Source organism: Passer montanus, unplaced genomic scaffold (genome assembly GCF_014805655.1).
Source record: "Passer montanus isolate IOZ18808 unplaced genomic scaffold, ASM1480565v1 scaffold161, whole genome shotgun sequence".
In the NCBI taxonomy this organism is placed as follows: domain Eukaryota; kingdom Metazoa; phylum Chordata; class Aves; order Passeriformes; family Passeridae; genus Passer; species Passer montanus.
Window position 1 is genome coordinate 643,857 of NW_024363272.1, and position 22,006 is coordinate 665,862.

Sequence of the window (22,006 nt, forward strand, 5' to 3'; positions counted from 1 at the left end):
GTGGGATATGGATGAGATATGTGTGTGCAAATGTGTGATAAGTGTGAGGTATGTGTGTGATAATTGTGAGATATGGGTGTGATAATTGTGTGTGATAAGTGTGAGATATGTGTGAGATAATTGTGAGATATGGGTGTGATAATTGTGTGTGATAAGTGTGAGATATGGGAGAGATGTGTGTGATAAGTGTGTAAGATATGTGTGATATATGTGTGTGATAAGTGTGAGATATGTGTGTGATAAGTGTGTAAGATATTTGTGATATATATGTGTGATAAGTGTGTAAACTATGTGTGAGATAAGTGTGAGATAAGTGTGAGATAAGTGTGAGATGTGTGTGATAAGTGTGTGATAAGTGTGTGATATGTATGTGTCATTTTTGTGCATGATGTGTGAGATGTGTGTGATTTTTGTGCATGGTATGTGTGTGTGACATGTTTCATTTTTGTGCGTGACATATGTGTGATTTCTGTGTGTGAGATGTGTGTGCACACACATGATGAGTGTGTTCCAGCCCGCCTGACCCGTGTTTCCGAGTGTGATTTGTGTGTGTGCAATCACGTGTGCTGTAACCACACGTGGTGTCTGTGTGTGCATTCATGGGATGCTTGTGACACCGTGCCGTGTTTGTGCAAGCACACATCACGTGTGCTCAGGTGTGAGTTGTGTGCACGTGTTCATGGGTGATTTGTGCATCTTCAGGCCTGCATGGTGTGTATGCACACACGTGTGTGCAAGCGTGATGTGTGTGGTCATGTGTACATGATTTATGTGTTCAGGCATTGTTCACGTGTGCAGCTGTGTCTGGTGTGTGCACATGTGTGATTGGTGTGTTCAAGCATGATGTGTGTGCACAGTGTGTGATGTCTGTGTTCAGGCGTTTGTGTGTGCAGCTGTGTCTGATGTGTGTGCACAGCGTGTGCTCTGTGTGTTCACGTGTTGTTTGTGTCTGGTGTGTGTACACACATGTGATTCAAATGTGACATGTGTGCAAGCACACCTGGTGTGCGTGTGTTCAGGCACAACACGTGTGCAAGCACTCATAACATGTTCAAGTGTACACGTGCTGTGTGTGCAAGCATGATTTGTGTGTGTAGGTGTGCAGGGTGTGTGTGTAAGCATGATTTGTGTGTGCAAACATGATTTTTGTGTGCAAGCATGATTTGTGTGTGTGCTTGATGTGGGAGTGTGCGTGTGCCATCCTCTTGGGGCGGTAGGGACTGAGCCACCCTGGGCTGGGCATCCCAAACCCGGGCAGGGCACCCCAGACCCTGAACAGGGCACCCCAAACCCTGGTTAGGGCACTCCAAACCCCAGGTAGGGCATCCCAAAACACAGGCTGAGCCATGTTCAAGTGTACACGTGCTGTGTGTGCAAGCGTGATTTGTGTGTGTAGGTGTGCAGGACGTGTGTGCAAGCATGATTTGTGTGTGCAGGTGTGCAGGGTGTGTGTGCAAACATGATTTTTGTGTGCAAGCATGATTTGTGTGTGTGCTTGATGTGGGAGTGTGCGTGTGCCATCCTCTTGGGGCGGTAGGGACTGAGCCACCCTGGGCTGGGCATCCCAAACCCGGGCAGGGCACCCCAGACCCTGAACAGGGCACCCCAAACCCTGGTTAGGGCACTCCAAACCCCAGGTAGGGCATCCCAAAACACAGGCTGAGCACCCCAAACCCTGGCTGAGCACCCCAAACCCTGGGTGAGCACCCCAAACCACAGGCTGAGCACCCCAAACCCTGGCTGAGCACCCCAAACCATGGGCTAAGCATCCCAAACTCTGGTTAGGGCACCCCAAACCACGGGCTGAGCATCTCATACCCTGGTTAGGGCACCCCAAATGCCAGGTAGGGCATCCCAAACCACAGGCTGATCATCCTAAACCCTGGCTAAGCACCTCAAACTCTGGGTAAGCACCCCAAACCACAGACTGAGCACCCCAGACCCCATGTAGGGCACCCAAGCCCAGGACTGGGCACCCCAAACCACCATCTGAGCACCCCAAACTCTGGTAGGGCACCCCAAACCACCGTCTGAGCATCCTAAACCCTGGTTAGGGCACTCCAAACCCCAGGTAAGGCACCCCAAACCACAGGGTGAGCACCCCAAACTCTGTTTAGGGCACTCCAAAACACAGGCTGAGCATCCTAAACCCTGGGTGAGCACCTCAAACCCTGGTAGAACCCCCCAAGCCCTGGTAGGGCACCCCAAACCACCATCTGAGCATCCTAAACCCTGGTTAGGGCACCCCAAACCCTAGGTAAGGCACCCCAAACCACAGGCTGAGCACCCCAAACTCTGTTTAGGGCACCCCCAAACCACCATGTGAGCACCCCAAACCCTGGTAGAACACCCCAAATCCCAGACTGAGCACCCCAAACTCTGGTTTAGGGCACCCCAAACCACAGGGTGAGCACCCCAAACCCTGAGTAGGGCACCCCAAACCACAGACTGAGCACCCCAGACCCCATGTAGGGCACCCAAGCCCAGGACTGGGCACCCCAAACCACCATCTGAGCATCCTAAACCCTGGTTAGGGCACTCCAAACCACAGGTAAGGCACCCCAAACCACAGGCTGAGCACCCCAAACTCTGTTTAGGGCATCCCAAACCACAGGCTGAGCATCCTAAACCCTGGGTAAGCACCTCAAACCCTGGTAGAACACCCCAAATCCCAGACTGAGCACCCCAAGCCCTGGTTTAGGGCACCCCAAACCCTGGCTAAGCACCCCAAACCACAGGGTGAGCACCCCAAACCCTGGGCTGAGCACCCCAAACCCTGGTAGAACACCCCAAGCCCTGGTAGGGCACCCCAAACCCTGGGCTGAGCACCCCAAACTCTGGTAGAACACCCCAAGCCCTGGTAGGGCACCCCAAACCACCATGTGAGCACCCCAAACCCTGGTAGAACACCCCAAGCCCCAAGCTGAGCACTCCAAACCCTGGTAGAACACCCCAAACCCTGGTAGAACACCCCAAGCCCTGGTAGGGCACCCCAAACCACAGGGTGAGCACCCCAAACCCTGAGTAGGGCACCCCAAACCACAGACTGAGCACCCCAAACCCTGGTAGGGCACCCCAAGCCCCAAGCTGAGCACTCCAAGCCCCGATTAAGGCACCCAAGCCCCCCCATAACCTCATGCCGTGCCCAAAACCAGCAGCTGCCCTTTGCTGCCCAGTTCCTCCCAGTCTCTAACTGGGCACAGACCAAGTTTGGAGCTGAAACCCTAAATTGAGCCAGGCAGGGGTGCCCAGACCCATCCTGCCGTGGTGCCCATGCCCAGCACGGGAGCTTGGGCAGCTCTTAGGTGATAAAATAGCTTTACACTTTATTAAATATATTAAATCTTAATAATTAAATAGTTATGTGGCAAAGCTGGTTCTGCTGAACGTCCCGTCCTGGTCATGTCCAAACATCTCCAAGCATGGGGTGGATTTTGGGATGGCGAGGAGCAACGCAGGATGAAGCTGGCCGAGCCAAAACACCAAAATATTGACAAAGAGCCAAGAGGGCACTTCTTTGGCAAGGGGGATGCTGGCTGCTGGAACCGATGAGCGTAAAAATCATCCCAAATGATTTTTTGACGTCTCCCCCCAGGGCTGGATCACCACGGGACCCCCACACTGATGCTCTGGATCACTCTGGACGCCGCCAGCTCCTCATTTTTGGGATCGCCACAATCCAGGCTGCGGATCCGGCTTGCCCAGGGTGGGTGCTGCCCTTGTGCCACCCTTTGCCAGCGAAACCCATCCCTCCTTTAGCGGCCGTGCCGGGGAATTCCTGGCGCTGCCAGCGCCGGGCGGGCGGGTCCGGGCAGCTCCCGGTGCCCCGGGGGCTGGGGGGGTTCTGCCGCCGGTGCCACTCGGGGTGGGCGAGCAGCTGCCGTCCCTGTCGGCGCAGCGAGACGCGCCGGTGTCGGGTGACGGATCCAGGGATATTTTTATGGCCGGGTGGAAGATTCCTCCTTTGGTGTTTGGGGTTGTTTTTTTTTTTTTTTTCCTATTTTTTTCGTGCTTGCAAATTCAACGGGCTCGAAGGAGGAGTGGGGGAGGCGGGAGCTGTGAGCGAATCCCCTCGGTGACCGGAGCCATGCCGTCCCCGGTGCCGCCCGCCAGTGGCTCCGGTGTCCGGTTCCCGGCACTCACTGCTCCAGTTTTGGCTTCTCCACGGAATTGCTCAGCTTCTTCAACGTCTTTTTAATGCGCAGGGCGGTGAGACGGGCCGAGGGGCTCTGGTACCAGCACTCCTTCATGATCTTCGCCAGCGCCGACAGAACCTGAGGAGGAGGCACAAAAAAAAATGATAAATACGAGGGTTTAATGGGCAGTAATGGGTGGGAGGGGAGCGGCTCCCCCGGGACTCACCGAGTCGGAGAAGAGGCGGTTGGGGATCACGGGGGTCTGCTGGTCCACACACACCACCTTCTTCATGTCCTCGAAGCTGGGGTCGCTGGGCACGGCGTCGAAGAAGGGCGGGCGGTATTCCTCCACGATGCCTGCGGGACGGGGGGGCGTGAGGGCGGGGAGAGCGAGGGGTTCACCCCCATCCTCATCCTCACCCCCATCCTCACTCCATCCTCGCCTCCATCCCCATTCTCACCCCTATTCTCACCCCTATTCTCATCCCATCCTCATCCTCATCCTCACCCCATCCTCATCCTCATCCTGCACATCACGTGTAGGAATGTGCCCCCTGTTGACGGAGTGACCAAACTGTCCTTTGTCCGCTTAAAAAGGAAAATAAACCCAGAAGTTTCTCTCCTCAATTAGTGAAAAAGGCATCGCGTAGGACCTGGGGGACTTCACCTCAAATTTAAGGATAGCCAATTGGACAGCAGCCAAAAAATTCCCCCTGAGCAATTCAATAAAAAAATAAAAGAACAAAGGAACTAATTGCTTTTGTGAGGTTTTAGCAAGAACCTTTTGCACCTGGCTCTTTTTTTTCTCTGTAAAGAGCTTTGTTATTTTGCCTTTTATTAAAACTTTTCTGTTTTCAGCACCACCGCAGAAACCATCCTGCTGATTTTATGCCATCTGAGGTAGCCGAGCTATCTCTGGTGTGAAATAAATCTCCAGGAGTTTATGAGACCTGGCTCGAGGAGCTCCATATTTCAGTCGTGGGCACGGCCGAGCTGCTCCCCGCAGCATCCCCGTGGGATGTGCCTCTCCTGGGCACACGGGGTGCTGGCAGCTGCCTCTGGCACCACCGGTGGCTCCAGCACCAGCTGCAGCCCTGGCACCAGTCCAGCACCAGCCCCACCACGAAAAACCATCAGCTCCAGCACCGACAGCAGCCCTTGGCACTGCGGCCACCTCCACGCAGCCCCTGGTGGTCAGCCTGCCAGCTGGCCCAGCTAATCTCGGTTTAACGCTCGCATATGTCCGTGTCCTCGTGGGATTTAATGGCTCTGGGAAGCCTCGAGCCCCCAGCAGCTCCCTGCACCCCAAAGAATGACCCCAAAACCTCGGGGTGCCCTGGAGTTCCCCATCCCCAATACCCTGAAGCTGTCCTGGAGAGTGAGGGGTCCTGGAAGGGTTAAACCCAGCCGGCTGAAGGTCATTCCTGCGCAAGGCTGGGGTAATTCGGAGTAAATGTGTAATCCGAGGGAGCCCTGGGGGCGTAAATGAGATTATCCCGGCCAGACTGCCCCTGGGGGGACCCTCCCACTCATCCGCCAGCGCCCACCATTTCATTAATGTTTAAATGGACTTCGCCGTGATGAGCAGCGCTGGCCAAGCAGCCCAAATTCGGTTCATCCCCAGCTCGGGGGGACCCTTCCCCTTGTCCCAGTGCGGAGTTCCCGAGCCAAGCCCTGCGGCCGGAGGTCCCGGCCGTGGCCGCTTTCCAGGCAGCGCTTGAAGCCGCTTGTTTTCTAATCAGCGCTGAACAAACAAAGCACTGATTGAGCCTAATGGGCCCTTTAATCAGGGAGCCGGGTGCTGACACTAGATTACAGTGTTTATAATTTACAGCTAATCTTCTGGGCGAAGGAAAGGGGAGGAAAAAAAAAAAAAGGAACAAGAAAAGGAGAGAAGGAGGGAGCGGGCGCGGAGCCTCGCGGGGAGCCGGGAGCGAGCGGGGCCGGCGGCCGGGAGCTGCTCACCGTTCACCACCGTTCTCCGGGTGATCTCCCAGAGCACCAGCCCGTAGGCCCAGATGTCTGTCTTCTTGTAGGACTCGAAGCAGTCGGTGCGGATCTGCTCGCTCAGCACCTCCGGGGCCATGTAGCGCTTGGTGCCCACGCGGGGGTTGTTGCCAATGTCCAGGTAGTCGCTGCCCTGGGAGTGCATGACGGCCAGCCCTGGGGGGACGGGTCACAGAGTCATTTGGGATGACTTTAAGGTCATAAATTCTATAAAATTCTGGGATACCGGCCCTGAGCAGTGCTGTGCTGGTGCTGCATCCATGGGGCTCAATATCTCTTAGGTCCCAAAACCCCAGGATGCCACGTCCCTGTGGCACCCCCACCCTGGGGCATCACATCCCTGGAATGTTCCATCCCCAGGGTACCACAGTCCTTGGAGCATCACATCTGTGGGGTTGCACAACCCCAGAGCACCATGTCCCTGAGGTTCCACAGCTCCGGGGTATCTCATCCCTGGGGTACCTCATTCTTGGGGTACCTCATTTCTGGGGTACCTCATTTCTGGGGTACCTCATCCTTGGGGTATCACGTCCCTGGAGTACCACATCCCCAGGGTACTTCACCTCTGGGGTACCTCATCCCCAGGGTACATCATCCCTGGGGTACCACCCCTCTGGATTCCTCATCTCTGGGGTACCTCATCCATGAGGTACCACATCCCTGGGGCATGTCATCCCCAGGGTCCCTCATCCCTGAATACCTCATCCCTGGGGTGCCTCATCTCCAGGGTACCACATGACTGGGGGTACCACACCCCTGGATACCCCATCCTTGGGGTGCCTTATCCCTGGGGTACCACACATCGGGGGTACCACATCACTGGGGTACCACACCCCTGTATTACTCATCCCTGGGTTATTACATCCCTGGGGTACCTCATCCTTGGGGTACCTCATCCCTGGGGTACTACACGTCTGGGTTACCATACCCCTGGATACCACATCCCTGGGGTATCTCATTCCTTGAGTACCACACCCCTGGGGTACCTCATCCTTGGTGTACCTCACCTCTGGGGTGCCTCATCCCTGGATACCTCATCCCTGGGGTACCTCATCCCTGGGGCACCACATCCCCGGGGTATCACACCCCTGGGTGCCCTTGGGTGCTGCAGCCCTGGCTATCACTGCCCTGGGGTTTCACACCCATAAGTGCCACATCCCTGGGGTACCTCACCCCTGGGGTGCCTCACCCTTGGGATACCTCATCCCCCGGGTACCACACTCCTGGATTCCTCATCCCTGGGGCACAACATCTCTGGATACCCCATTCCTGGATACCTCATACCTGGGGCGCCTCATCCCTGGGGTACCTCATCCCTGGGGCACCACATCCCTGGGGTATCACACCCCTGGATACCTCATCCCTGGGGCACCTCATCCCTGGGGTACCTCACCCCTTGGGGCACCTCATCCCTGGGGTACCTCACCCCTTGGGGCACCTCATCCCTGGGGTACCTCATCCCCGGGGTACCTCACCCCTTGGGGCACCTCACCCCCGGGGTACTTCACCCCTGGGGTACCTCATCCCCGGGGTACCTCATCCCTGGGGTACCTCACCCCTGGGGTACCTCACCCCCGGGGTACTTCACCCCTGGGGTACCACACCTCACCCCTCCGTCTCACCCAGGTCTGCGATGCAGCACTGCCGGTTGCTTTTCACCAGGATGTTCCTGCTCTTCAGGTCGCGGTGGGCGATGGCAGGTTTGCCCTGCGTGCCAAAGATCTCCACGTGGAGGTGGACAAGGCCGCAGATGATGGAGGAGGCCAGGCCCAGGCAGGTGTCCACGTCCAGGGCTGTCCTCTGCAGGTAGTCGTAGAGGGAGCCGTTCTCGTGGTAGTGCGTGATGAGCCAGAGCTGCGTGCTCGAGTTCCTGGAGGTCATGTCAGAGGCGATGAAACCTGGCCAGGGAGAAACAGCTGGGGTCAGGGACAGGGAGAAACACCTGGGAAGCACCTGGGAAACACCTGGGAAACACCTGAGAGACACCTGAGAAACACCTGGGAAACACCTGGGATCATGGAAAACACCTGGGAAGCACCTGGGAAGCACCTGGGAAACACCTGAGAGACACCTGAGAAACACCTGGGAAACACCTGGGATCATGGAAAACACCTGGGATCATGGGAAACAGCTGGGAAACACCTGAGAGCAGGGACAGGGAGAAACACCTGGGAGACACCTGGGAAACATCTGGGAAGCACCTGGGAGACACCTCAGATCAGGGGCAGGGAGAAACACCTGGGAAACACCTGGGATCAGGGGCAGGGAGAAACATCTGGGAAACACCTGGGAAACACCTGGGATCAGGGGCAGGGAGAAACATCTGGGAAACACCTGGGAAACACCTGGGATCAGGGGCAGGGAGAAACATCTGGGAAACACCTGGGATCATGGAAAACATCTGGGAAACACCAGGGATCAGGGGCAGGGAGAAACACCTGGGAAACACCTGGGACCCTAGGAAACACCTGGGGAAACACCTGGGATCATGGAAAACACATGGGAAACAGCTGGGAAGCACCTGGGAAACATGTGAGAAACAGCTGGGAAACACCTAGGATCAGGGGCAAGGAGAAGCACCTGGGAAACACCTGAGATCCTGGGGAAACACCTGGGGACACAGACTCTCAGAAACACCTGGGATCAGGGACCATGGGAAACACCTGGGACTCTGGGAAACATCTGGGATCATGGGAAACACCTGGGGTCCTGAGAAACACCTGGAAAACACCTGGAAAACACCTGGAAAACATCTGGGGACACAGATCCTGGGAAACACCTGGCATCAGGGACAGGAAGAAACACCTGGGATAATGGGAAACACCTGGAATCACGGACCCTGGGAAACACCTGGGAAACACCTAGGATCAGGGAACCTGGGAAACACCTGGGGACACAGACCCTGGAAAACACCTGGGATCCTGGGAAACACCTGGGATCAGGGACCATGGGAAACACCTGGAATCAGGGACAGGCAGAGACACCTGGGACCCTGCTAAACACTTGGGATCACAGGAAACAACTGGGATCACGGGAAACTCCTGGGATCAGGGACCCTGGGAAACACCTGGGATCAGGAACCACCCCTCAGCTGCCCCCTCTCCCCAGCCCTGCTGCTCACCCAGGATGTTGTCGTGCCGGAGGAGGACGGTGTTGTAGATCTCTGTCTCACGGAACCACGACTGCTCGTCCCGGGAGGAGAAGATCTTGACGGCCACGCTCTCGCCGTGCCACACGCCCCGCCACACCTCGCCGTAGCGCCCTTTACCTGTCACAGCCGTGCCACCGTGTCACACAGTGCCCCCAGGAGCCAGCGTGGGCACCTGGATCCCGTCTGGGAGAGCCCTGGAGCAGCAAGGGGCTCCTTGGCCAACGTCCCCTCGCCCACCCAGCTGCTCCCTCCCTCCCCAGCAGCAGGACAGGGGAAGAATTTGGGGTTTGTCCTAAATTGTGAAGTAATGTGTGAATTCTATTTGCCATCTGTTAGAGGTGGGGCATTATCTACTGCACACTGGGCAGTTTTCTTTATCTCTGCCACAACCAATCCTCCCTCCAGGAGATATCTGCTGTTAATGGGCTATTAATTATTAATTACCATGTGTTAATGGGCCATTAATTATTAATTATCTTCTGTTCATGGCCAGTGAGTGTCCCTGCATGCCTGATAAAATTCCATCATCCCACTGGGAGATGCCCTGTCCAGGGGAGGAGCCAAGCATTCCTACCTGGATAGAATCTGAGATTTCAAACATTCCTCCCTGGACACAATCTGAGATTTCAAACATTCCTGCCTGGATACAATCTGAGATTTCAAACATTCCTGCCTGGATACAATCTGAGATTTCAAACATTCCTGCCTGGATACAATCTGAGATTTCAAACATTCCTACCTGGATAGAATCTGAGATTTCAAACATTCCTACCTGGATACAATCTGAGATTTCAAACATTCCTGCCTGGATAGAACCTGAGATTTCAAACATTCCTACCTGGATACAATCCAAGATTTCAAACATTCCTCCCTGGACACAATCTGAGCCTGGCACAGCCCAGCAGCCTTTGCCCACTGCATTCCCAGAGGAGCAGCTTTCTCCTGCCCTGCATTCCCAGAGGGAGAGCAGGCCCATCTGCAGCAGCCCTGGAGCTGCAGAGGAAAACTCCCCCCTTGTGCAGGATCCCTGCTCCAGCAGAAGCACAGCTGGCACTGCAGGAGGGCTGAGCCCCCATGGGATGGGGCTGTGCCACCACCCTGACCCACAGGGGGACAGGGTCTGTTCTCACTCTGGCAGTGTTATTTTCTATTACTGCATATTTTATTTTATTTTATTTTATTTTATTTTATTTTATTTTATTTTATTTTATTTTATTTTATTTTAATTTTATTCCCTAATAAAGAACTGTTAATCCTGCTCCCATATCTTTGCCTGAGAGCCCCTTAATTTCAAAATTATAACAATTCAGAGGGAGGGGCTTTACATTTTCCATTTCAGGGGAGGCTCCTGCCTTCCTTAGCAGACAATCTGACTTTTCAAACCAAGACAGGGTTGCTGCTGTGTTTTGGCTGACACAGCTGGGTCTGGGGGTGGCTGGGGCCGCCTCCTCTCCTTACCCACGCACTCCATGAGGGTGATCTGCCGAGCCACCGTCCTCTGCACAAGGAAAGGCAGCCCAGAGCCACTGCCCGTGGTGCAGTCGTCGTTCAGCAGGTCCTGTGCAAACAGGGTGGCCACGGGGTCAGCGTGGTGGCCATCCCCCCCCACATACCTTGGGGACACTGAGGGTCCCTCACGGAGCTCACCCACCTCCAAGGTGCTGTCTCCCATCATGGAAGCCTTCAGCATGAGGTCAGTGTCACCAAAGTCGCTGTGCTTGTGGCGGTGCTGGGCCACCTTCCAGCAGAAGAGCGCCGCGAGCGCCGCGAGGAGGAGGAGGGAGAGCAGCGGGACGAAGATCATCAGCAGGAGGTTGGGAAGGGAAGGTGTCTTCACCAGGGCATCTTCTCCTGGGTGGGGGAAATGAGGGTGTGGGCATTCACATTCTGTGAAAAAAATCCCTTTGCCCAGGATTTTTTTCCTGGGAATGTGAGGAACCTCAGAGAAAAGGAAAACAATTCTTATCTCATTTGCTTCTCTTGTATTTTGCTCATGTGGAATGTGTGTGGGGATTGTTTACCCACAGGTGATCGTTTCATGTGGATCCAATCATTAATCCAATGGTTGATTGGATTCTGGTGTGAATTTTTTGTCTCTTTGCCCAATCAGGGCCAAGCTGTGTCAAGATCTGGAAAGAGTCATGAGTTTTCATTATTATCTTTTTAGCATTCTGTAAGATAATAATTTCATTATTATCTTTTTAGCATTCTGTATTATCTTTTTAGCATACTTACAGAATGCTAAAAAGATAATAATTTTATAATAATAACTTTAGTTAGTATAGTTTAGTATTCTTTAATATAGTATTATAAAATAATAAATTAGCCTTCTGAGAAGATGGAGTCAGAGTCATCATTCCTCCCTGCCGTGGGGGTCCCTGCAAATAGAAAATGAGGGATGGAAGCGTGAGGGTGGACCTGGGAGTGTGGAGGGGTTTGGGCTTGGACCTGGGGGAGAGTGTCCATGCGTTGGATGTGTGGTATTTTCAGAGACCCCCGATGAAGAGGGAATTATGAATCTGGCTCCATGTTCTTTGAAGGCTAATTTATTATTTTATGATCTGTATTATATTTAAGAATACTAAAATAAACTATACTAAAGAATAGAGAAAGGATACTTACAGAAGGCTTAAAGATACTAATGAAAAACTCGTGACTCCTTCCAGAGTCCCGACACAGCCTGACTGTGATTGGCCATTAAGTCAAAACAATTCACATGAAACAAATGAAACAATTACCAGCTGGTAAACAATCTCCAAACACATTCCAAAGCAGCAAAACACAGGAGAAGCAAATCAGATAATATTGTTTTTGTTTTCTCTGAGGCTTCTCAGCTTCCCAGGAGAAAACCCTGGGCAAGGAGATTTTTCCAGAAAATATGATGGTGACAGGGATCAACCCCAGGAATGGCAGCTCTGCAGGCACACCCCAAGCAGGGACACTGTGGTGGCTCTGCAGGTGCTGAGCAAGGACAATCTTGAGACCCAACCACATCTCCAGCCACGTGGGCAGCTCATCCCCTGCCCCCTGCCCCCTGTACCTTGCAGGAAGATCTCCATCTTGGCGTTGCACATGTGGAAGTTGCAGCACCTCATGCCGTACTGCTCCGTCACGGGCGTGTGGCAGTGCTCCAGAATGTTCTGGGAGAAGCAGCCCCGGTGCTGGGTGATGGTGCCCTCCTCCCTCCTCTTGCTGACGAAGCACACCTTGCCCGTGCAGTTGGGCTGGCTGCAGTGGGGCACGTCACAGGCACACAGCAGCTCCTCTGCGGGCACCAGGAGGGGACACGTTGTGCCACAGGGTCACCCCACTGCCCACCCGGGAGCTTTGGTGGCTTTGGGGACGGGGACATTCTCCTAAAGGCTCCAAATTTTGAGAATGGGCAGTCTGGGACTGTCAGAGAAGGAGGGAAGGCTGATGTGGGTGCTCAGTACAAGGAGCCCATGCTGGCACCTCCCAGAAAATCACCAGCTCCCAGATGGGCTCCAACACCCAGCCCTGAACCTGGGGGTCCCCTGTTCCCACACCCCCAAGAGGCTCCATGGGATGGACTGGGCATCCAGCCCAGCAGCTGGGATTAACTGGGATGCACTGGTTTGCAACACACAGAGTCACATCCTGCCCACGAAATCCCAGGGGACAAGGGACCTATGGGAGCCTGGGGTGAGATCAAAATCCCCAAACTCAGCCAGTGCCTTCCCTGTGGGTGTTTTGGGAGCTGGCTGCCAAACCCAGGGTCTTTCCTGGAGTTTTTCCTGACTTCTCTGAAGGCACTTTCCTGTGCCAGAGTGGCTCAGATGGCAGCCACGCTCCCAAATTCCTAATTTAGCCCTGCCCTTTTGCACAGAAAATATCCCTCCTGGAATCAGGGAGTTCAGCCTGAGGGCAGCCAGACATCCGGTGGTGAGGGGACAGCGAGGGGATGGCTGTGGTGGCCATCCTGCCCTCCTGTCCCCCTGCCCAAAGGCTGCCTGGTGCTGTGGGGTGCTGCTGGGGCCAGTTTGGGGTTGGTGGCCCCGTGGGCAGGACAGGGACTCGGTGGAGAATCATCCCCCAGTGAGCTCTGCTGCTCCTCCCTGGACCTCCCTGCACGAGCACCCAGCCTGGATCTGTCCCAGGTCACCTGGTGCTCCCCTGGGATGCTGAGCAGCTCCTCCTGCTTCCCACCACCACCACCATCATCATCATCCTCACCACCAGCCCTGGGAAAACCCACATTTTTAGTGTGTGGTACCAGCCTTTCCCCATCTCCCCTCCGGTGACAGCAAAGCGCTCAATCAACCACAATTAATTAAGCTGAGATCCTCTCTGGGGGATGGCTCACCGTACCACAGGGGCATAGCACAGTCCCTGAGGAGCCCAGCTTCCTCCCTGGCTTTTATTTTCAGCAGAGATGCTCCCAAAAAGCATAAAAAAGGTTTATTTTAACCTGCTGCCACCCCTCTGCATTGGCACTCACCGGCGGCAAAGCTGAGGGACAGGGTCATCAGCGCCAGCACCACCCAGCCACCGGCCCCACACGGCTTCATCCTGGGGACAGAAGAGGGGTCAGAGCAGCCCCTGCCCCCCCAGGGCCCATCCCCACCCCCGGGGGCTTTGGGAAGGGAGGGGGGCAGGCACAGACACAGCGAGGTGGGATGTTTGGCTCTGGACATCCTGGGCACGGCCCTTCCTGAGAACACATCCCGGGACCTCCCAAGCTCTGGGGACCTCCCTGCCGTGGCGTGGGGTGCCACTCGTGGCCCCACAGGGCCCAGGAATGTGCTGGAACCAGGCCCTGCCACGTCCATGCAGCCCCAGCTCCTTCCTTTCTCCCTGTGATCCCCACGCTGGCCCTTCCTGATATATTCACATTTTCAGGGTTTTTCTCCTGGGAAGCTGAGAAGCCTCAGAGAAAAAGGAAAACAATAATTATCTGATTTGCTTCTCCTGTTTTGCTCCTTTGGAATGTGTTTGGAGATTGTTTTCCCACAGGTGATTGTTTCATTTGGTTTCTGATGTGATTTGTTTCGACTCTTTGGCCAATCAAAGTCAAGCTGTGTGTGACTCTGGAGAGAGTCATGAGTTTTCATTATTACGTTTTAGCATTCTGTAAGTATCCTTTCTGTATTCTTTAGTATAGTTTAGTATTCTTTAATATAATATAGTATCATAAAATAATAAATTAGCTTTCTAAGAACACGGAGTCAGTTCATCATTCCTTCCTGCATCAGGGCACCCCGTAAATACAACAACTTCCCACTGTTCATAGGGTTCCTGCTCCATAAAAACACAGCTCCCATGGGCTTGGCAGCCCTGATGGTGCCACAGCACTGCTGGGGATCCCAGATTTTGGAAAACCTGAGTCTGGGATGGAGCCCAAACCCCCCACACCACCAGCAGCCCACGCCACGGGCAGGGTCTCCCTCCTGGGAGGGAGTGGGGAATGTGTTTGGAGATTTTTATCCAACAGGTGATTGTTTCATTGGGTTTCTGATGTGATTTGTTTTGACTCTTTGGCCAATCAATGAAGCAAAACAATTCACATCAGGCCAAGGTGCGTCGGGGCTCTGTACAGGGTCACAAGTTTTCATTATTATCTTTTTAGCATTCTTTAAGTATCCTTTCTGTATTCTTTAGTATAGTTTAGTATTCTTTAATATATTATGATAAAATAATAAATTAGCCTTCTGAGAACGACGTTCCTTCCAACGTCAAGGCACCCCATAAATACAATAACTTCCCGCTGCTCCCAGGGCTCCTGCTCCATAAAAACACAGCCCCGCTGGCCTTGGCAGCCCTGATGGTGCCACAGCACTGCTGGGGATCCCAGATTTTGGAAAACCTGAGTCTGGGATGGAGCCCAAACCCCCACACCACCAGCAGCCCACGCCACGGGCAGGGTCTCCCTCCTGGGGCTGCTTTTGTGCGCAGCTTATCAATGACACAAACAGAGGCGCTGGGACAGCCAAAAATTCCTCGCCGAGCCTTTGGGGGAAGTTTGGCTATTTTTAATCTTCCTTTATTTTTTTTTTCTCCCTGTGAAAGAGACATTTCTGCCAAGGCAAACACGGCCGTCCCCCCGCTGCCCCCCGCCTCGCCGCGCGGCCGCAGGCCCCGGCCCCTCCTGGCCTCATTCTTCGTGTTCCCGACATAAACACGCCAAAGGCTCCGTTTCCTGCAATTGAAGAGCCCAGCCCAGGGCTGCTGGGACAGGAATCAAGATTGTTTAGATTCTGGCCTTGATGGGGAAGCGCAGTCACGCAAGGCCGGCCCTCGGGAGCGCACACGCGGACGTGGCTGAGCCGGCAGCCTCCAGCCCTGCTGGAAAGCGGGCTTCTCCTCCCAAAATAACTCGCTTGGATGTGCTTTGAGGGGAGGAAACAGAGAGCAGATCCTGGGTCCTGGGGATGGTGGAGGAGGGATGCCAGGCTGGTCCTTCCGACCCTCGGCTGGGCCAGGATCTGCTTTGTTTTAAAATCCCAACTCTCCTAAACCTGGGCTAGGATCTGTTTTGTTTTAAAACCTCAACTCTCCCAGATCTGGGCCAGGGTCAGCTTTATTTTGAAATCCCAACTCTCCTAAACCTGGGCTAGGATCTGTTTTGTTTTAAAACCTCAACTCTCCCAGATCTGGGCCAGGGTCAGCTTTATTTTGAAATCCCAACTCTCCTAAACCTGGGCTAGGATCTGTTTTGTTTTAAAACCTCAACTCTCCCAGATCTGGGCCAGGGTCAGCTTTATTTTGAAATCCCAACTCTCCTAAACCTGGGCTAGGATCTGTTTTGTTTTAAAACCTCAACTCTCCCAGATCTGGGCCAGGGTCAGCTTTATTTTGAAATCCCAACTCTCCCAGATCTGGGCTAGGATCAGCTTTATTTTAAAATCCCAACTTTCCCAGAGCTGGGCTGGGATCTGCTTGGTTTTAAAATCCCAACTCTCCCAGATCTGAACCAGGATCAGCTTTATTTTAAAACTCAGCCCCTCTGGAGCTGGGCTGCTGATTCCTGACTGCCAGCACCACACTCCCTGCAGTCCTGAGAGCTCCAGGATATGTGATTTAAAAGGGAAGCTGATCCTCCCAGGTGGTGAATTCCCTCCCTAGAGCCACTTCCCCAAAATCCTGAACCATGAGACAGCTGCAGGATATTTGCCATGAAACACAAAGCAGGCAGGGCCTCACCCAAACTCTGCTGTGTACAAAACATCCCATGGATTGTCGTTGTTACTGAGAGCAGACCTTAATCCAGAGCTGCTCCTGGCATCCCACAGGAAAAACATCCCAGGCTGTTCAGAAATGGCACAAACCAGTCCTGGCCTTCCATCCCTGTCCCTTCCTTCCTCCCTTCACGTGCCCTCCTGGCATCCAGAGCATCTCACCCTGCCTGCCTGGGTGCTGTTTTATTATTCTTATTTAAATTCTCTGGGATTTGTAGCATCACGAGAAGGAAAAAACTCCAGGGGAAACCTCTGGGATGGGATCTGGGTCTGGCTGGGAGCAAGAGGCAGCTCGAGGGGCTGGAGCAAAGCCCAGGGAAGGGGAAAGCAGAGGGGAAATGGAGCAGGAGGCGAGAGGAGTCCAGGGAAGGGCGGCTGGGCACAGCCCTGGGGGTGGGCAGGGTGCTCCAGGGGTCCCTGCTCTTACCAGGGCAGCTTGGCCAGGCTCCTCAATCCCAGCTCCTCCACCTTCCCCTGTGCTTCCTGCTGCCCACGAGGGGTTTAGCCACGGGATGTGGCTCAGGGCTCAGCTCCCTGTGCTGCCTTTTCACAGGGGGTCACACACAGCCCAGCCCCTCGTGCCAGTGCCAGTGCCAGTGCCAGGGTGAAGGACACCAGGGCAGAGCTGCCAGGAGCTGTGCCACTCACCCCAAGGCTCCAGCCTGGTTCCAGGCACAGGGAAGGTTTTCCTTTCCCTGTCTGCAGCTGCAGGTGGGTCACAGGTGAGCAAGGCTCTGCTCACCCTCCAGCAGAACCCACCGGCCCAGCCCCTCTCACTGACAGGCACTTCCACTCCATGAACGTGCACCACACAGAGAGCAGCAAAAACCACTCAAGGGAGCAGCAAAAACCACTCAAGGGAGCAGCAAAAACCACTCAAGGGAACAGAAAAATCCACTGAAGAGAGAAGCAAAACCCACTCAAGAAAGTAGCAAAATCCACTAAAGGGAGCAGAAAAATCCACTAAAGGGAGCAGCAAAGCCCACTCAAGAGAGCGGCAAAATCCACCCAGGAAAGCAACAAAATCCACTAAAGAGAGTGACAAAATCCACTGAAGAGAGCAACAAAACCCACTCCGGCTCCCCGTGGTGGCACCTGCCTGCCATGCCCGTGTCACCTCGGGCAGGGCAGGGACAGGGCGGCGTGGCCACCCTGGCCTCTCAGAGGGCTCCACGGGGAAGGGGCTCCATGGGGGGCTCTCCCCAGCTTGTTTTTGGAGATGGAGCCTCCTGAGTGACCATTTGGGTCTCTCCTGTGGGAGAGCTTAAAGGGACCAGCAAAATTCACTCAAGAGAGTGGCAAAACCCACTAAAGGAGCAGAAAAATCCGCTAAAGGGAGCAGCAAAATTCACTAAAGGGAGCAGAAAAATCCACTAAAGAGAGTGGCAAAACCCACTAAAGGGAGCAGAAAAATCCACTCAAGAGAGCGGCAAAATCCACCCAGGAAAGCAACAAAATCCACTAAAGAGAGTGGCAAAATCCACTGAAGAGAGCAACAAAACCCACTCAGGCTCCCCGTGGTGGCACCTGCCTGCCATGCCCGTGTCACCTCGGGCAGGGCAGGGACAGGGCGGCGTGGCCACCCTGGCCTCTCAGAGGGCTCCACGGGGAAGGGGCTCCATGGGGGGCTCTCCCCAGCTTGTTTTTGGAGATGGAGCCTCCTGAGTGACCATTTGGGTCTCTCCTGTGGGAGAGCTGGAATTTGGCTGTGCAGAGAGGGGCACTGAGCACATTCTGGGCTGCTGGAGCTCACTTGCTAGCAGAGCTGTCAACTTTCCCTCCTTTTCCCCCACGTTTTTTCAAAATACACCCAAATTCCCTGTTTTCCATGCCGATCCCAGCCTTTCTGCTGCAGTTGCTTTTTATTTCAGGACCTGGGGGCAGATCCTGCCACCCCCACACCGATGTGAGCCCTGAGTCGTGCCCCTGGCCCCAATTCCAGCCTCTCTAACCCTGATGTCAACACTGCTGTCCCACAGAACACAAAGGAAACGAGGCCAAATCCTGATTTGGGGGGTCAGCCAGGAGGGAAGCCCCAGACCCCAGGAGCACGTGGCTCTTCCCCACTCACCTCCAGCATCCAGGTCCTGCGGGATCCCCTGGCACTGCCCAGCCCTGGTGGGGCTCTCCCGGCCACGACCCCGCTCCTGGATCCTCCTCAGCCGGGACAGCTTTGCTCCTGAGCCCCAGCTCCGAGGATCTTCATGGGTCTGCTGCCCTCCCACCACCCATGCTGCCACCCAGGGGGCTCCCACGGCCGTGCCCGTCCCGCTGGGGGAGGGATTGTCACCCTTGCCCTGCCTGCAGGGCCCTGCTTGGCCACCCCGCTGTCCAACGCAGCCGTTTGGCAGCTGCTTCTGTGGTCTGGATGTGGGAGAAGTCAAAAAAATGTTTCTTATTACTGCCTCTTCCTGCCTGGCTTCTCTCCACCACTCCCAGCTAATAAAGCATTTCCTATTGCTGAGCACACAGCCACGACCAGCCTCCCTTCCTCCCGCTCACCGGGCCCCAGCTCCATCCTGGCTGCTTGGACTCCCTCCTCGTCCTTTCCCCCAGCGTTTTCCCACCCAATTTCCCGTTTTTCGCGGCAAATTCCACCCCGTGGTGTGGATGCGGCCATCAGCGCTTCACCCCGAGCATCCCAAGGTGCTCATCCCCTTTGGTGGGGATGGAATGTTCTGGAGAGGTGCTGTGGGAATGACCTCGGTCTGCTCCAGCCCTCGTGGCAGAGCCAAAGGGGCTCCCTGGTTATTCCATGCTGGAATTCCAGCAATTCCAGGGTGCAGTGCTGAACGAGGCCTTTCTTGGGCTACCTAAAAACAGAGGCCAGACAAAATTAAAGGAATAAAAAGCATTAATTAATTAATTAATTAACTTATTTATTTATTTATTGAAGGCCTTCAGGTACATTTCAGGCAGATGAAGCCCCCCGCCCCAGAGACTACACCCAAAAATGGACCAAACTTAAAAAAGAATTAAAACCCACCACCCATTGTCCCAAATTTTTGTACCAACATGTACCTGAAGCCCCAGAGACTACACCCAAAAATGAACCAAACTTAAAAAAGAATTAAAACCCACCACCCATTGTCCCAAATTTTTGTACCAACATGTACCTGAAGGCCCGTCAGTGAATAGAACCACTTTTTTATTCCCTTAATTTTGTCCGGTCTCTGCTTTTAGGTAGCCCAAAAAGGCACCAGGAGGGCAGGAGAGGATTTCATCCTGGGGTGTAACTCAGATGAGCAATGTGATGGTTGACTTCCACAATTAAAAGACAAATATTTTATATATATATATATATGTTATGAGAAGTTTTATAGGTTTATAGTTATGTTTTACCCTCCTTGTGTTGTTTTCAGGACTGGCCTGGGGTTGGGATATTTGGGAGGGTCAGCTCGTTACTATGGCAACCCCTGCCTTCCAGTCATGATTTAAACCCCACCAAGGGGCTGCAAAGGAGTCGATGGACAAAATTTTGGGGAAAATAAGGGTTAAAAGATGAAACTTCCATTGTGTGGATGAGCACATGGTGGGGGAAACCTCCCTGCTCAGTAATATTTTCTCTATTCAATCCTCTGCTGTATTTTTGATGAGGTTTCAATAAACCTTTTCCATTTCGGAAGTGAGCAGCATTTCTCCCAGGAAATGAGAGCTGGGAGATGCGGCGGGCACGGGGCAGGGCAGGGGGACCGCGGCTGCGCTCGGAGCCGTGTGCGGCGCGTCCCCGCTGTCCCCAGGGCTGGCCGCGGTGCCAGGGGCTGGGACACCGCCGCCAGCGCCGTTCCCACGGCCGGGGCCGGGCACTTCCCGCTGCCCCGGAGCCCACGGGACCCTGGGCAGAGGAAGCACCGCTTCCCGTTTCGCCGCTTTCGGGGCTGCTCTTTGGGCCACCCCAATCTCAGCCTCCCACTTCTCCCTCCAGCGCCATCCCAAGCCCCATCCCTGCCCTCCTGCCTGCGGGTTTTTGGCAGAAAAGTGATATTACACTTCTAATCAGCCACACAGCCGTAATCTCAGTGCTACCGATCAATTCTGGAAGGCTTTTCCACGGCCTCAGGTCAAAATGCAGCGCTCCCCTGGGAGCCAGAGTGTGTCAGCGCAGAAATTCCAAAATCCTCAGCGTCCGAACTCCAACATCTGCCAGCTGTTTCCCTGGCACGGTGCCCCTCTCCAGCATCGCAGCCTCTTTCCCAAGAGGTGCCAGGACCTGATTTACCACCGCCAGCCCAAATTTCATCCCGAACCCGCCCGGAGCCTCCGGGAGCCGCCGGGGGCACCGCGGCGGCGGAGCTTTGAGTCTGGCCAGCCCTATCAGGCGGGATCTCGGAAGTTTAAACAAACAAAAGCACAAAACCAGGATAAAACACGCGGGACCTTCGGCGGGGACTCTGCCCGCGCGGGAGCCGGGGCCGTGCCCGGGCGGCGCGGGGGAAACGAGCGGCTCCCATCCGATAGGAGCTGCCCGCTGCTGCAGAACCCTTATCTCCGTGACCATCTCCGCGATCCGGCCGGATTTGGGCCCCTCCCGGGTTATTCCTGGAGGGTTCTTGCTGCCCTTCCATGGGAGCAGACGCGGGGCATCCTGCTTGAGCGGCTCCAGCAAAGGCTGCTTTGATCGCTGCCACGCCGCCTTTGAACGATTCCTTTTTTAAATCACTGAGGGGGTAAACACTGCTTAAAAACTCCTGAAACTTCCTAAATCCTCATCCTGGGTGGCTGGAAGGGCACGGATGGGTGGTGGTTTGTGGAAGCAAACAGATTTTACAACTTTTGTGGAAGTTGTAAAGTTGGTGTGTTTATTACAGTGTTGGATGCATGTGGGAATTGGTTTTTTTTTTTTTAATGACGTGTGTATCTTTGGCAATACTCGATTAAAAATTAATTTGTATGTATGGAATTTTACAACAGGTCTATAAATACTTATTTCACTGATTTTGTGTTATACTTGCAGCTAGTTTTTTATTAGAAACTACAAAAGGAATTCTTGGGTCATCTCGTTTTGTTTTTTGTAGCAGTTTTTCTGTTTGTTTTAGAGTTCAAGGGTCTTTCTCTTATTTTTGTTTTTTGGCTGAAGTAGCTGCTTTGAGCATAGTGGGGTTTTTTGGGGGGTGTTTTTGGGTTTTTTTGCGGGAACGGGCAGTTAGACTAAACAGCTCTGTTTGCAAGTTATAGACTTAATTCAAAAATGTACATTTTACTTAAATCAAAATGGATTTCTACTCTGGACATTTTTTACTCTGTCTCAGTGGGAGCTCAGCTGCAACTCTGGCGCTGTGGGAAAGTGAATTTCTCCGGAGTGGGACTGGCTGCAGGGGTTGGAATGGGCAAATCAAACCCACTGAGGGCTCCTGCCCTGTCTGACCCGTGCCAGACCCGGGACAACCTCCCGAGGCCAAAGGGAGACTTTCCATCATCATCCCGGCTGGGATTTCATCAAGGGAAGGGAAGGGAAGGGAAGGGAAGGGAAGGGAAGGCAAGGCAAGGCAAGGCAAGGCAAGGCAAGGCAAGGCAAG

General features: G+C 54.1%; 1 protein-coding gene across 1 annotated transcript; it reads right to left on the minus strand.

Moving 5' to 3' along the window:
* Positions 1-3,976: 3,976 nt before the first annotated feature.
* ACVRL1 (activin A receptor like type 1) lies at positions 3,977-18,856 on the minus strand. The gene is made up of 10 exons (XM_039703233.1): positions 18,562-18,856; positions 13,754-13,824; positions 12,335-12,559; positions 10,946-11,145; positions 10,753-10,852; positions 9,265-9,411; positions 7,766-8,041; positions 6,102-6,299; positions 4,363-4,493; positions 3,977-4,274 (listed from the first exon to the last, which is right to left on the minus strand). Exons 2-10 carry the CDS (start codon positions 13,821-13,823, stop codon positions 4,140-4,142), a joined length of 1,482 nt encoding a protein of 493 aa, XP_039559167.1. The 5' UTR covers position 13,824; positions 18,562-18,856; the 3' UTR covers positions 3,977-4,139.
* Positions 18,857-22,006: the final 3,150 nt, after the last annotated feature.